The 17,242-nt window shown below is 39.8% G+C and overlaps 1 protein-coding gene across 2 annotated transcripts in view; it reads right to left on the minus strand.

Annotated features, from left to right (window-relative positions):
* Positions 1–17,242, minus strand: part of glceb (glucuronic acid epimerase b) — a 50,667-nt gene that overhangs the window by 14,421 nt on the left and 19,004 nt on the right. Inside the window, exons 2-3 of one of the 2 annotated variants that reach the window (XM_023426717.2) lie at positions 14,156–14,261; positions 4,506–5,035 (exon numbers count right to left, since the gene is read on the minus strand). In XM_023426717.2, the coding sequence (XP_023282485.1) occupies positions 4,506–5,022 (517 nt within the window). In that variant the 5' untranslated portion in view covers positions 5,023–5,035; positions 14,156–14,261. Of the gene's footprint in view, positions 1–4,505; positions 5,036–14,149; positions 14,262–17,242 lie in introns of both variants that reach the window. The other variant, XM_087179408.1, reaches the window with a different exon arrangement.

The raw sequence follows: 17,242 nt of genomic DNA on the forward strand, positions 1-17,242 counted from the left end.
TCACTGAGGACTGAACCCGGGTTTTTGAAGCGGTGAATGGGACATCTGCACCAACCCTGTTCTATTTGCATATTTTGATGGAGTTTATGCACATTGCTGTGTATGTACATTATATGTGCATGCTTTGGATAAAATGCTTTGACTTCACAGACACAATGTCAGCTTCTTAACTCTAGAGTGGCATGTTCAGCCATTGTTGGATGAATGAATGGCACAGAGTCAGAGGATTTTTACCCATTACCAATTTTTACTTTGGATCTGTTTAGAGACAAAGTGCTCAAACACTTGCTCAGATTAATTAGCGGTTGTTTTGTAATATATTTACCATAATGCACTTAATTACAATAATTTTCCCTGACATAAGACAGTGTAAGTCCCTATGAGTGTTAGAGTTGTGCGCAATATGCTTGAGTGAAATAATTTTAATAGTCAGCAACAATCACAGCACACCCTGTTTCATTTCAAACATCCCCAAGTGATGCATCTGAAAGACGCATTTTCTTTGACCTTTACTCATGGAGCATGAATTTATGTTCCATTCTATTAGTTTATATTTAATGGGACAAGTACAGAACACAGATCAATGTCAGATTCCACAGTGAAGAAGTTAATACCCAGAAACACTTCCTGATTGAGAACTGCAAACATTTGATTAATGTGTTCATAAATGAGTGAAAAGAAAGAAAGAAACGCACCCAGGCTCAAACTCTCCATCCCCACACAAACACATATACTTCCAATCCCCTGCCAGACTTTCCTCCATGCCTGTCTTGTTACTGGCATCTCCCTTGACAACTTAAGTCAAATGACTGTCAAAATCCTAACACTATAACACTGCGCTACTCACTGAATAACGCAAAGTAATCCATGTGGAATTGACTGTTAAGCCCCCCACATATTTTCATGACTCCAGAGAGCGGACTAGAACTTGAAATCTGAAAAACTAGGTCCTCTGCCAATTACAGCAGGTTCTAAGACTACTGAAGTTAATATAGCAGAAAAAAGTGCCACACCATCTTATTGTTGTGCATCAGTATTCCTCCTCCTTTTTCATCACTCGCTTTATTTTTGACCTCTGGGAGGTCAGGAAAACTCATGCGTGCAGATATTAAAACTGATTTAAGCAATATGTTCAATATTAACAATGTGTTATATGACAGAGTCGATTACTGTGAATTAAAACCCAACTCAGTAGGTTCCCTTAGATAAACTCTTTTCAAGCAAACAAGCTCTCACTGTGAAGACCCAAAGTAAACTGGTGGCGAAATCACAGCATGTTGCTGGAGCTGGTGGAGCCCAAAGCAGAGCTAAAAGGCCAGTGAATATTGGACATCTTTTTTTGCATTTGTTTGTCAACACATTAGCCATATATAACAACTTGACAACTTTTAGTATTTCTGCCTCCTAGTGGCTAAAACAGCTTAATACACCTTTAATATTTACATTACAACTGGATATTCTCATATCATTTAACACTTTCTTTATTTAGTTGGATATTACACTTCTTGCTTCTTGCTGCTAAACACACAGGGACTGAACAGATTGCAGCAGCTAGCTGTAACCCAGCTGTATAATGTAATTATATGAAAATCACATGCACTGTGGGTGCAAGCCTAGGCACAAATGAAAAGACTAACGCCTGCACACCGACTCCAAGCCATAATTTTATTTATTTTTTGACAATACACAGATTGAACTGGGATCAAAATGTTGTCTATTTAAATGAGGTTGATGGTTTGGAGTCGGGGGTATAATCACAACAGTTTGCAACAGTGTCCTGGATTCTGTACAGAGACTATTCTTCCAAGGCCCCTCTGTCTTCTCTAGAAAGTGCTATATTTATCTTTTTCAGCAGGCTGAGTGTACACAGGGGTTACGTTAAGAGAGACCGGGCATCATGTATGTGTTTGTGCCAAGAGTGTGTGTGAGAGTGTGAGCATTTTATCAAGCACTTAAAAGACGTGTTTTAGGAGTGTGTGTGTTCGTGCAAAATGTTTAGGAGATGGCGGTCTGCAAAACAAAAGGAGGAGTGAAGATAAAGGTGGTTAAAGAAAAAGCAAGAGACCCAAAAAACAACAGATAGTGATTTAAGAGGGTGTTGTTAGAGAGGATTATCTACTTCCACTAATGATAGTGCCCTGGCTGCTGGAGCTTCATTTTTCTCAGCCACTGTTCTTTGTCTCATGGAAGCTCTGGTGAAGTAACCCTCTACTATTACACCACGAGCTCCCCAGGAGATGTGACAAGTAATGACGCATAAAAGTGCTGTATTCTTTAAGTGTTTCATGACTTAATATTTTTTTCATCCTAATAGTATCACAGTTTAAAGAAACAAGTAACTGCTGCAGTTTGAGATATCAGTAGAATTTAAGTGGGTGTCCAGTGCTAGAATGCTACAGGGATGTACAAGGGTCATTACAGCATTTAATGCATACTGCTGAGGGTCCTGTTAAAAAACTTTTCCATTGGTGCATTGGGAGAGAAATGCTCCCATGACCTTGATTAAGCCCTGAGGTACCTCTGACTGTGACAGGCTAATTAATGAACTGCTATTTTCACCTATAAAAATATGCTAAATTGAAGAGAGGTGTGTATGTTTGCGGGTGTGTAGTGCTACACAGCAATGAGCCTTGGGCTTAATTAATAGACCTTGATAAATTGTGTGTGTGTGTGTGTGTGTGTGTGTGTGTGTGTGTGTGTGTGTGTGTGTGTATGAGCGCGTATGTGAAATTGTGTGCGTCTGGGAGTGTTTCCTCAGTTCTGTACTAAAAGAAAATGTCTGCAGGCAACTGCAAGGTGAGAATAACTTGGTTCCTGCTCCTCAGCCCACAGGTACTAACAGATTTGGCTATATTCCTATCTGACCCAGTTTACACTCTATATGTTCCCTCCCATACATGTGCTGTAGTGGGCCACAACTATGGTAAAGGTAAGATCATTTGTCTCCCATAAAGGTCATTGAGTGGGACAGCACTTCTCTAAAAAGTACCGAGAACTACAAAAATAAAACAATGCAATTTAATGAAAAACAACCAAAGTCAATGGAACTAATAGAACAACGTCTGACCTACCTCACAATTCAGGAGTATATGACAAAATGATATTAATGCTTCTAGCAGATTTTAATATGAAGAAAACTACTGTGTGGCTCTGTTTGTGTGAAGAACAGAAGAGAATATTTCTGTCAATACGTAAAAAAAAAAAAGGCCAATGTAGGAAATTGCACCATCAATCTCAGCAAAAACACCAATTTACTTCCGGCTAATTGTTCTTACAGACACTGGCTGTGATTACTCATCAAGCTAGTGAGTGGAAAAGGAGTCAGGACTGTGGCCGAATAACTATGAATCACACCCCTTCTGTCATTTTCCCTGATGTCAGTGATAGGTTTGAATCTTTAAGGGAAGGTTTACAGGGGGTAGCCGCTATATTTTGACTTCCTGGTGTGATAGTATTTATTTTCTCTTACCGGTGGCTTTAACTATTTGACAAAAGGGAAGGATAATGAATATCTATTTTGTAATTTCAGGCAAGTATGAAGGACCACTTCTTCAAGCCAGTGGGGCACAGAATATATTGCTGATAATGTGGTTTAAACTAATAGCCTTTTAAAATGAGCTATTGATCCTCCCTGGCAATTATTTTAAAAGGAACCTTGAAAAGAAAACAGCTTGGAGGTTGGACAGAAGACGTGAAGGAGCAGGGAAGGATACATTCACTTATCCGAGATCCAGCAAGATGTCTATACAAAGAAATGGAGACAGCGTCTGAGTGAAAAAATAATGCATTTTTAAACCTGGTTTGAAGAGTGTTAGTTAAAGAAAGAAAAGTTAATTGCATTCAGGAATGGATGGCGGAGACTGTAGGCAGGTGCTTTGGAAATATGATCTGATTTTAAATCACATCATCGCATTTATGATGCATCGCTTTGCTGAACTGGAGCCTCATTAAGTAAATCACATATTTCTTAGTCACATGGGGTTTATTAAAAAACTTAAAAACAAATCAGCATTCATCATTAAATGTGTTTGTAAATGTGTATGTATTTGGTCTCAATAAAACTAGATTCATGTTGCGTGATGGTGTATATTACAGAACAACTACCGCAAACTGGAGGTTTATTTTAGTTATCATGAAAGGGAAATGCCATTGAAAAGTAAATCCAGACTGTAGTGAGATATGTATTTTGTTTAAATGATTTGCACGTTTATGTTGGAAGTGTATTTGCATGTTGAATATTTGATGCTCCTGTATTTTATATCATGTGAAAAAATAAAAGATAATTGTTGTCGTCAGTCTGCAGGCTGATCTTGAACATGCACACCTGACGCTTATCGAAAAGACTGGATTCAAAAGCACGTTGACTTTCACATTTGCTTCTCGAGCATCTAAAAACACAGTAAAACTTTGGGGTTTTTAAATATAATGGTATTCAGATGCATAGCAGCTCCATTTTGTGTACCTCTGTGCTCAACTGTGTTAACATCAATAATAAAAAGTCTTACCTTCCACTCCACTTATACACTTGACACGGTCGCGGACCTCCACGTTGTATCCCTCAAACGACATGAAGACTCCATCGGGGTGGTAGGGCTCCCGCTGCGTGTAAACCTTTGAGTAGCTGTGCTGGAACTCAAAGCGATCGTAGCCGTCGTACTGCACCACTTTGCCGTACACCTCAAAGTATTTTTCCATCCAAGTGAACGGCAGGTAGATCTCGCCGCCCTCTCGCCGCCCTTTTATGGTTGATTCATCGTTGATCAGGCAGTCAATTTCTTCATACTTGACCCCACCTACAACCCCTACGACAGGCGGGGGCTCTGGAGGTTGTGGAGGGTGCTGTTGGCTGCTGATGCTGGCATCGCCCACCTTGGGACTTGGAGCCACCAAGGCGGCACGAGGCAGGAAGCGTACGGCGGTGTCACTGGAGCATCGGTTCCACAGCAACACGGTGATGAGTGTGAAGAGGGCGCAGATGACGATGAGGGTCTTGTAGTTGACCCGAGCAGCCAGGCAGCGCATGGTCGCAACTCACCTGTGTGACACAAACACATGGGATACATAAGAAGCCAGTAGGATCCATAATTTAGTGATAGTCATTATATGTTACTGAATCCTTATTATCATTAGAGAACAAAGGATGAAGTGTGAAGAGTGCATATCTAAATAAAATGACCTCAGTACAGTCAATAACACACCACACAACTTTCACTGGAAAGAAAAAAGAAAAAAAAGAAATTTGACAAAGAGTACATTTACATGAATACAAGATGTTTTCGTCTGAGCATTTGTGCGGACAATGCCGGCTCTGTGGTGCGAGTGTACAGTTTGTCCTTCCAACAAGAAGGTTTCTGAATTTTACAAATAGTCAAATGTTTAGCAGAAATCGCTTGAGCAGGAAACTGACCTATCTAGACTTCTAGAGGCTACTTAGTGTCAGCTTTGGTTTTAGTCAGACTATGAATAAAATCATTGTGGAAACAAGGATGCATTGTTGTGTAATGATCGTGTGAGTATGGGTGCATATAAAAAGCTGATTAGAAACACTGTTACACATATCCAGGTCCACAGCACCAGCTTTCTCCAGGAGGTGAGATGATGTTTAAAGAAAAAAAAAAAACTGACTGTGACCTGATTTTAAAGTTTAATTTCCTAGATCATTGAAAAGTCAGTTGATTCATATTAATGAGGTGGATAGTAATAGAAATAAATAAAAAAAAGTAATGTAATGCAAATTCATAATGCTGCATGGTACATGGCACAGTTAGTAGCGTACAACTCTCATTCTTACATGAAACATTACATAAACCCAAGAGAGAGCTGCTTGGAACAACTTTCCTTAAATAGATGACAAGTTGTAATTTGTATCAATCTCATTCCTGCTCCCTTTTGTTTGCTGAAGAGACGTCCAGCTGGGGATGAGTCATAAGCACCGAAGCAGGACAGAGCTGGTGAATGTAGAGTCTGTTGCTAATTAAGACTGTATACTCCAAACAGAGGCAAACTGTGTGTGGTCGCATATGCAAAATTGCACGTTTGTGACCAATGAGAAGCTCTGGATTGTGCTTTGATTACCACTGTGTGCATGTGTCTCTTTAACTACCCAACAAACAACCACTGTCTGCAATAGGCTAACAGTAGACTTTAGTAGACTTATTTATTTCATTCTTATTTTGGGTAGATTTCAAGTTACTTCTGCTTCTCACTGAAACTTACAAACTCTTCTATTCATTCAACATTTTGGGATATAATGATAATTTGCTGAGTGATGAAAACACTGACACCACTGTCATGTCCAGCTGGAGCCCGCAGCAGGTTAGCTTAGCATGAAGACTGGAAATAGGGGGAAACAGCTAGCCTAAATCTGCCCAAAGGTAACAAACTCCACCAACCACAACTTCTAAAGCTCACTAATTAACATTTTAGATTTTGATTGTTTGTGTTATTGATATCATCTAACTCTTGCCAAGAAAGCAACTAAGTATTTCCCAATATTACTTCTCATTCAAACTGGATCTCCAATCAATTTCCACTAGACAAATCTAAAATTAATTTTAAGGTCCTTTTATTTTATTTCAAGCACTGACTGAAATAAGGCACCAAATTCCAAGTTTCTTCTAAATTATCCACCGGTCCAGTTGGATCTCGTACAACACACAAAGCCAATCAGACGTGTTAGCGGACCGGTCTGGATTCACGTCTTCATGTCCTCTGCGTGTCTCTGGTGTTTTCACCAAGCCAGCAAGAAATCAATACACACATTGAAGTCTCCTCCTCCACACTAATTACAGCTCATAGAATTTACCATTACAGTGATAACAGAGCTGATGACAGAGGACAAACCGAGCCACTACTAAAGGTCAGCTCAATTATTGTGCATTAATTGGACAATAGTAATCAGCTATAGCATTGCAGAGTCGAATGATAGTGCGAGCAGCCTCTTGGACAAAGTTAATGTTTTAGATGACTCTTAAATAGGAAAGTGGACCTCCGCAGTGCTTAACAAGCAAATGTTGAGGGAGTGCAAGTTAGTGCACTTTTGTGATTTGTGAATAAAGGGATTCATATGTGTCTAGTAAAAGAGCCATGGACATATTTTTTTCCCACTACATAACTGATTCATTTCTGTTCCACAAGAAAAGTAGAATACTTTCTTTCATAGAAACTGTACTTTAAAACTTTTTGCTGTTGTGTTCTAGTCAGTGGAGGAAAAAAAAAAAGCTTTGGTGGATCTCTGTGCCTGATAAATTATTGCCACACATAAAAACTATCATTGATACTTGGAGAAATGTCAGCCTGGTGCAGTAATGAAAGATTGGGCCGATGGGAGCTCTGTCAATGCTGAAAATGTGAGGCGGAAGGCCTGGGGACTGCACCCTGAAAGATAAGTAGGACCAGCCTGTCAGGGAACCAACTATAAATAATTGGCTCGTTTTATGTGATTCGTCGCTTGTGTTGAGCTCAGGCTCAAGGTGGATAGACATGGGCTTAAGCACTGCAGCATGGAGAGGATCCTAATACCTCGCAATGACTAGGAGACAATTCACAAACACAATTTACCCTGACGCCAGAAAAGTATACACACTGGGATAGTTAATGTCGCGGGGAAGCAAATTACAAATGCAGTTGGTTTTTGGATCAAAAATCATGAATGCTCTGATTCAGGTGATCTCAATCTGTCTCATTCACATCTGACGTACAAATAAGCGTTTGCCCATTTGCAATGTGGTTTAAACTAGTTCCAGAGGCTGAAACAAACAAGGAACTAACTGGAGACATGGAAATTTCTTATCCAAAAAACAAGAGAAAGACCAAGAGAGAGAGAGAGAGTGCAGCAACAAAGCTACATTCAACAGCAACTAAAACTTTATTTGTTCCATATTTCATTGCAATTAATCAAAAATAGCAGCAGACAAAACTCAGTAACATTCAAACAGATTAATAAGATATATGGCACACTGTTGAAAAGTCACTTGTCAGGCGATGACTTATTTGGCAGGGAGACTTGCAAATATAAAGCGTGTTTTATTGAGGAAGAATCCCATATTGACACAGTTAATATGCTCAAGAAATGGGTGTCAACCTTCTCACACCAGGGCGGTGACATGGCCCTGTCCTAAACCTGTCTTAAAAACCCATTTTCATAAAAAGGCTATTATCATTATCATTATAAACCAGGCCTGCCTGTAAATGCGTGCTGGCTCTTAATCAGTGAGTTAGAGGCAGCCTAAACTTGGGTCCACGCTTTATCTTCCTCTGTTGCTTATCGTCCTCCAGTGGCTGCATGTCACATCTGATACAGTTTATAAGGGAGAACATGTAATATGAATTCAAGGACAGAACTGAAATCAGGCTGTTGCAGGTAACTGGTATAAGCGTTATGAAATGCTCACATGTGCAGACTCAAAAGCTGGGACAGCCATAGACTGGTATTCATAAGCTGCTTTCACACATGCACGCCAACCCTGAACTTTTGTAGACATTCCCACCGAAACTGAGGCACAGAGATGCTTACAACTCTGCTCCACTCGTGGAGTTGGGATCTCATTCAGCATAAAAACAGGACTGCAATGCCATTCAGTATTGCCCACAACACGTACCACGAGGTAAGAACGACCGCAAATAAAGCTATTCAGTGCGGTGGAGCTCGGGCAAAACAACACAGGGTCATCCTACAAAAAAGTCGAACCCAGCTCAACGGTTGCTGCTGAGGTGCTGTGTTAACTGCACAAATACATGCACACACACATCTCTGCTGGAGTATTATAAACCTTGCCACAGCATTGTGGCATCTGATGAATCTTTTAACACATTAATGTGTTATTCAAACTGCACTTCCTGGACCTTAACAACATGCCCCCCCCCCCCCGCCCCCCCCCCCAGCAGGGCTGTTTTTGGTTTGAATCCCTGCTTAGGGCAGCAGAGACACTAGTCTTCCAATCTATCTAAATCCAGATAAACAGCATCCACACAAACAATAGTAACTTTTTATTTTATGCCGTGTTCACGAAGTTGATATGAACAATTCAGTTTAATGCCGTTATTGATGTCCTGAGTTTTGACAGACGAAGATGTAAATCTCATCAGTTGCCAATGCACAAGTTAATTACAAGGCAAACAAACAACATTTAGCTAGTTACGCTGACAGTAGCTGCATTGTCTCTGGTGTATTTTGACCCAGATTCACTTACATCTATTAGGAGTCGGCTCTCAGTGGAAACAACAATATCGTTGTTTTATTCAAAAGACTTGAATGACTTATGTTTACATCTTCCTGACAAGCAACTGACTGAGACGGTCCTCGCCCAGTAGCAAACAAAGTTATACGACTACCAAACCCAAGTTAGAGCGGTTATTTGAGAAACAAGAAAAACACTTGACCCTGCAATCTTCTTTTTTATTTGTTTATTTTCCCATAAAGGAAATCTTTACCCAATGACAACAATTGTTTACTGTCGTTTAACCAAGCAGCTTTACTTACCTAAACTTCATCAGACATGAACTCTAGATCAGAAAGATCAGCTTATGCATACGCATGATCTTTGTTTTGTCATTAGGTACGATGACTAGTTGTTTATACAATATGGATGGATTTTTGTGTAATCCACTGGTTATCAGCTCACGGGAATGTTTGCATAGATATAATCCCAGTGGTAATAACACTGTTTGGATCTGGAAGGAAAACTACACTGACATAAAAAAGATAGATGCAACTAGACAGGAGGTGAAAGGCAATCCTGTTGGAGGATAAAAGTCCTCCATGCTTGACAGATAAAGGCAAAAGACACTGGAAAACAAAAGCAGCTTTTCAGCTTACATGCTCCCAGTGTCCTACCTCAGGAAATTGAAAAGTGCCTGAAATAGCAGGTAGTGACTTGGTGAGACTTGCAGATTTTTATATGATGGTCTCAGGCTTTGTGAGTACCTGAACAATAAAAACTACACCATGAGCATTGATAAATGCAGGGGAGACAGAGAAATGAAGGAAGGCTTGTGCTTTAAAACAAAAAAATAATTTGTGTTTTTGCAAACATAAACTCTTGTTTGACCAATTTCACTGGCATTCACTGGATTATTTAAAGCGGAATAGTTGTAAAACACATTTTCTCATATTAAACAATAATGAAATTAATCAATAATGAAAACAGTCATTGCAGCCCTAGAGATATAATCACCATCACAGCAGCATTATATTTACTGATAACTAAATACAAAATGGTCTACTTACAATATGCTCATCACAACAAATTGCTGGTAAATCACATCTGACTTAAGCTCTATGGTCCCTGGATGATAAATCCTACATGATATTGTTGACAGCTCTACACTGTGGTTGCATGATCCAACAGACTGACAGGACGAGCAGCTTCACAGTCCTGACAACCTGACGTCCCAGAGCGCTCACGTGTCCAATAATACACTGCTTTTTTCGCTGCTTCTGCAGATCATCAAAGGCTTTAGACTTTGATTGTGAGCATTTGCCTTGGAGCTGAGATGAACTGTAACATATGTGGATCTGCGGCTCTGTGGATACCCTGACGTTTGCTTCATCAAATGCAGGAAGTGATCCCCCGGCTTAAAACTGTGGGTATTAATTCTGCCAGACATAGATAACAACTAATAACACATGCAAATATTTGGATGTCTTTATCCCCCGGATCCCTGGTAATAAAGCTGGGAAAATTGTAGCGGGCATCTTATACTACCAGGTGTTTGTTAATAATGAGAAAGTGTTTTCAAAAAACATCTCAGTTTGAGCAGTGCATGAAATCAAATCATTCCAAAGCAAAAAAAACACATCGTGACCTTGTTAAATGCACTTCGAGTCAAACTAGCTGCTAATCTCCGTCTTGGTCCCTGGTGCAGAATGTACAACATTTACAACATTGTCAAAACTGCTGCAGCACTCGGCATAGCAATGGGTGAATAGAGTTGTTTTTCTTCTACTGCTGTCCTCTGACGTAAAAATCACAAGCCGTCATCACAGCAATAAAAGCTGAGTGCTTGTGAACCACCCTTGGGGAGCTATTGGAGCAGAAACCTGGTGTATGTGTGAGGTGCAGGTGTTGTAGCCCTAACTAAACTCCTGACATTTTCACTGCTCTCCTCCACGGGTGAAGTAAGGAAGGAGTTTGAGACTGCCTGTAAATTATCAGCTTATGCTGAAGCTGTGAGGCACGTTTGCTCTTGTGGAGATGGGATGGTTTGTGTGGGTCTGTGTGTATGTGTGTGCATATGTGTTGTGGGCGTCTGATGTGGTTCTGAGCCTGATTATGATAATGTGTAGGAATCAGGGTGAATTCAAGGCAGCAACTGACAGGGGAAAAATGACTTGTATCTTACTACCACTTAATGTGTGAGTTAAATGACTATAAATCTCTTTTGTTACGTGTTGCAATACTCACACTCTAGTAAAATTCAGTGGGGAACCCTCAGGGCCTTCAGACGGCCAAACGTATCAGCATTTTAAATGTTATATTTAGTCTCTTTCATTTAATAATTATCCCCTTCAAAATCTAATTTTATCCTTATTTTCTATCAAAGTTTTACTTTCCTTAAACCAAGAAAATAAAGTTATCCAGTCACAGTCATCTTTTTTTTTTGCCTAGCGAGAAAAAAGGTAGCTAGCTGACTCATCGGTTAGGGCTTCATAACCGGAACAGAAGGGCTGAAGCTTAATAGCTGCATGTGTTTGTTTAGAACGTGGCAGATGAATTAACCAATCAGATTTTCAGATATAGTGGTGGGACCAAAAATCATTGGGGGGGCTGTAGCGTAGAAGGCCTTGCCTTAATACTCACAGTTCACCACCGGTAAAATGATGCATTATGTTATTGAAAGAAACTATTCGAAGTGTTGGTCAATAACATAAACCAAGATATTTTATCACTCCCTCTTACACATGAATAGTAAATTTCAACAGCATGAGCAAAAATCATTAGACCTTGTTGTTTCGTAAAACGTCTGTAAACTACAAGGTTGAGTCAAACATATCAAAGTTGGCACTGATCTGAGGTCAGTTATCAAGCTGTTAACGTTTACATTAAACATGCAGCTTAACATTTCCACGGGTTCTAACAGACTTTTGTACCCTACTGTATGTGTGCAGCTCACCTTCGCTTCCGTATCACAAAGTAAACAAAAGAATGTAAACACAGTTACTGCGGGGAATATGAAGCACGATACGGGCTGATCATTTACAACACATACATCTTGTGTTGCAGAGGTGATTTCAGCAGAAGAAATCCGACTCTCAGCTATAAAATCAAATCCTACGACCATAAATCAAAAGCTATGCATATAAATCAAAACCCAGAGAACTCCTGTTAACCCCTTGTGTGGATCATCCAGCTAAGTCACTTGCTAGTGTGTAATATGGCAAGTCAAGGCTGTAAGAAGACAGTTTAACTGGACCTGTGTGTAAAGTAAAGATAGTAACCAGGACAAGTAAATCAATTCAATTTTATACATTTAGTGCAGAATCTGCAGTCACCTGTTTCAGCCTTGCCATTGTGTCTGCAGACCCTCCCTCTCTCACAGACTGCAGCTAACGCCACAGAGCTGCAGTCACAGTGAGCAGAGGTCTGCATATTCATAGGGCAGCATTGGAGACTTGCTTTAAGCAAAACTGCCTGTTGTACTGTCACTAATGTCTGCCAAACTGTCACTAGATTTGTTGGTGTCTCTTTTATATAAAGTTGCTAAAAGGTTATTAAGAGTCACTAATATTCACGATGTCATCTCAATTAGAGGATTAATCATTGAGTCTATAAAATGCTAGTAAACAGAGTAAAAACTGATCACAGTTCACTGAATCCCAATGTGATGTCTACATATCTTGTTTTGCTGCTCAACGGCTCCAACCCCAAAATATTCACTTTACTAAAACATGAGGTAAAGGAAACTGGCAAATCCTCAAACTGAAAAATGACTTAAAATGATTAACCAGTTATGAAAATAGATTCAGATTAATTTTCTGTCATTTGAGAATCAAGTCACTGCGACACAGTTGCATATTTTATGTAACACTATGGTGGTTTTGAGTGTGATCACCATCACCAACTGTAAAGTATGCACAAGTTTAGGACAAAAACCTTGGTGTTACTCCACCTCCTTTCTTCCTGCATCACTCAAAGGAATGGCTCAGCTAATAAACCAACACAACAGGCCAACACATAACTCGCCATTAATGCTCAGTAATACAACTTTGTTTAGAGGCAGCCGAGAAGTGAGTAAACTGCTTTGAAGTTAATGTGCCTGTGTGTTTTATCTCTTGTTGGGGGATTAAGCAGGTCATTACCAAAAAGCTTATAACTGTGGCCTACTGAGGGATTAAGCGGACTCTTAATCAAATGGAGGGGAGACAAGAGAAAAATATATGCATCATTTCAGAGGCAGGTCATGCAAGCTGCCTGCCCTACAACATCATAGAAACAAATGTGGACCTAAGAAACGTGGCGTAACAAGCTAAAAGCTAAGAAACAAATGGGAGAATGTGGTGCACATGGTCTACAGGTGCTGCAACAAGTCGGACAGTTAGGGGGGAAATGGCGCTGTATGTCAACAATAGTCTAACTATTTTGTCTGGGGCTAAAAAAAAAAACAAAAACAAAAACAACAAACTGCATTCCAATTATGTTGTATATCCACATATGTGTGTGATTATACTAGTGCTGTATTGGGGTGTGTGTCAGTGCCTTAAGTCCAGCAGCATCTCTTCATGCAGACACAATTACCCGAGTTATACAAGCTAATGCACCCAGAGTTAGTTCAAAGAGCTCTGTCGTTCCTTATGCAATCAAAAATGATTCAGTGATGACAAGAGGAGGAATGCAGGGCTTAGGGGGACTTGTTACAGCCATGCTTTCTCGTTTCATCACACAAGCAAGACCAGGCCATTTTCACAGTGGATATAAGAGTATGCAGAAGATTTAATTTGTCCATGTAATGAAGTCTAGCACAAATCTGCATGCAGAAGAGGTTACACTGCATATAGAGCATGTTATCTAATTTCATCAAACAAAATTAGCCATTGTCACAACTCAGTCATAATAAAAGAGTGTGCATGAACAAATTATCTACACAAAGAGACAATAAATAATAAAGAATAACCTCCTCTGCATGGGCTCACTCGACAGTGAAGACTTACACTGACCTCTAATCCATTCACAAAGAAGTGCCCAACATCCTCTCAACGTTCACCTCCAAGTCTTGACACAGCTGGTTCTTCTGGTACTTTCTGCTTGCAGTTTCCTCAGCACCTATACAAGAGAGAGGAGAAAGTAAATTTTCCACTACTGCAAAAGTGATGTATGAAGGCACATAAACATACATCCAAATCTGTATGCATGACAAGCAAGTGCATGTACTATATATGAGGGTATGTAAAAGAGCCCGACCGAGGCTGAAAACGATATTGATAAACAATAAATGACTTCAAACCTACTCCGGCACTACGATTAACTTAACACCTGCCTACTACTTTTCAGGGTCACATGGAGGTTTGGGTCGAGCCTATCTCAGGACGCACCGGGTTAAAGTTGGAAAAAACCGCTGGAAAGGCGGCACGTTCACAGGCTCAGTTCAATCAAGTAGAATATTCACATATCTGGCAAGGTTTAAAGCGGCAGTCACAGTTGCTGATCAGATGATAATCACGCAGAGGAATGAATTCTTCAGTACTCCGTGCATCTCGGTTTAAGCAGGCTCTACATTTTTCACATGAAATCCTTTGACAGGCTAAATGTTTCTGGAGCTAAAACATGACTGATTGCCTCAGCATGCTAAGCAGCTTTTCAATATAAACTTTTTTCTGAGGGAAACAAAATGAACTGTTGTATTTCTTTTCCACTGTGGCCAATTATAACCTTAAATCAATGGTCCATAGACTTTGACACTGATGCACTACAAACTAAGATGAGGAAACAAATTCATATTTGTAATTGCAGCCATGATGAATTTATAGGCTTTCTGACAGCAGGGTCATTAATGTACAACCAATCTATCAGTGCAAATATGCAGAGAGTGACATGGATACTTTACTCTGCAATTAATCTCACCAATGTATTTCTAGCCCCCGTTGAAACAGGCTATTAAACTAAAGAAGGTGCTAAATCGCCACATCAAAGAGAGCATATTGATCTTTTTATGAAATGGGCTTATTGACAAAGCACTTAAATTTGTTGAAAATTAAACCAGCTGGGTTTGCTTCTGCCATTGCAGGCTCACTGCTGGAAGAGAAAATAGACAGAGAAGGCAAGGAATAAAATTAGTCAAAAACAACATTGGTATTTTACATTATGATGCAGTCTAATTAGGGATGAGTTAAAGGAGTCGAAGTACCAATTATTGCTATTGCTGTAATTAATCCCAAATCAATATCAGATGATACACATTTCTGCTGTCTTCAGTGTAAGTATGTCTGATGAAGGCAAAGTATTGAGCTGAAGAATGTAACAGTAAAAGATCAGAGCACTGATGCCTAGCTGACTGACTAACTAAAACTCCCTCATTAACATACAACAGCTGACAACAGCTTGTCTGGTACAAATAAGTAACTACAGAAGATGCAGAGAGACCAGCTTTCCAGCCTTTCTGTCAGTCAGTCTGTCTGTACCCCAACCCCGGCAGAAGAGGCAAAATCCCAAACATGAACAAAATTAATTCATGTTCAAAACCTGTAGCTAACAACCTGCTTATTCGATCCATACTGCATAAGGTTTGCGAAAGAAATTCAATTTTATTTAAATCTTTCTGACCTAATATCACTTTGATGACACACTAGGAGGATGTGTGCATTTGTGTGTAACCTGCCTTCATCTGAAAGATGGAACATGTTGTACCCAGCCCGAGTGAAAAGGAAGTATAAATGTCAGCAGTCTTAATCAATATTCCCTGGCTACTGTTTGGGCGTACTGATGCTTTTTTGAGGCAGGTGTGCTGCAGGCAGATGGTGAGAAGTAGAAAATGAGAGTAAATGTCACCCTCGCTCATTCTTCCAAGAGCTTATCCTGCACCACTCCTGCCATCTAGGCACTTTCTAGGCAACATTTCATTTCACGTATCTCCTCTCTCTGAACATCTGGTTATCACCCTGTACGCCTTAAAGAAGCATCTCAACTGAGTCAGGAGCCAAAATTAGACGGTCAAGAGTAACATACTAATCTATACTTTTATGGGTAGCCATGCAAAATAACACTTATCTGTGTTAAACCAAAAGGACCATTGCACAGGCAGTTCTGTTTCCTTTCCACTGAACACTGAGAAGTCAAAGGGGCCGGGTGTGGATGTGCCACTAGCATCCTCAATGAGGAATCTCTTCCTAGCACACTTGTTCCCAGGAAAATAAAACATATTTGGCTTCATCTGTGTTTTATAGTGGAGGCACCCCACCTTGTCTGAATAAAAGAACACCTTCACTTTCAACAGATTAAATTGTGACAAATTTATAAAATATAATATTGAACTCATTAAGCTTTAGTGGAAATGAGCGGTGGCGCTACATAACACAGCCAAGGTCACATATTAGATCAGTGAGGTGACTGTTTAGACCATCATCTAGTAACTACACTGATAATGAGATAAAATGCAGCAGGAACTATCTGATTTAGCACAGCAGGGGATCGATAACCAACTCTGCTAACTGGTGTTATGTGGGGAAACTCTGAATATAGACAGATCTTTTACAACAATGTTTAAATATCTGAATTTAAAATGCTGTCAGTAGACTGTCATTTTTATTGACACTATATATAAAAGATGTCTTGGTCAGGTCCTGTTTTATTCAAAACACTCCTTATCTTCAATAAGTGTTTATCCAAAAATGAGTGTTGCCAAAAAAATACACCAGGAAAAAGTAGCTGAAGGACTTTTTGAGGTTTTCTGGTATTTACCAGAAATTTGGATATTTGATAAAAATTGAGCACCTTGGCTATGATACAAGCTATTTATTTGAAATATACTCAAATACACTGCACTAACATCAGACTGGATGATGAAGGGCTTCTTTTTCTAAGAGATTTTCACATGTGAAATTTCAATGAAGTTTTATTTCTAAAGTTGAAGTTGAACCAGGGCGAAATATTACAGAAAGAGTTACAGAAATAGTCTCTTAAGGATGTATAATCAAAGGTAGTGAAAGCCAAGCTGCACTCTGCCGCACCTCTTCAAGGTGGCTTAGCATGTAGCTCTCCAAGCTTGCACTGCACTGACACCATTTTCACAGCTTTTACATACTGTCCCA

Source organism: Seriola lalandi, unplaced genomic scaffold, assembly GCF_002814215.2.
Source record: "Seriola lalandi dorsalis isolate HSWRI2012SDOR001 ecotype SW California unplaced genomic scaffold, Sedor1 jcf7180002054835, whole genome shotgun sequence".
In the NCBI taxonomy this organism is placed as follows: domain Eukaryota; kingdom Metazoa; phylum Chordata; class Actinopteri; order Carangiformes; family Carangidae; genus Seriola; species Seriola lalandi.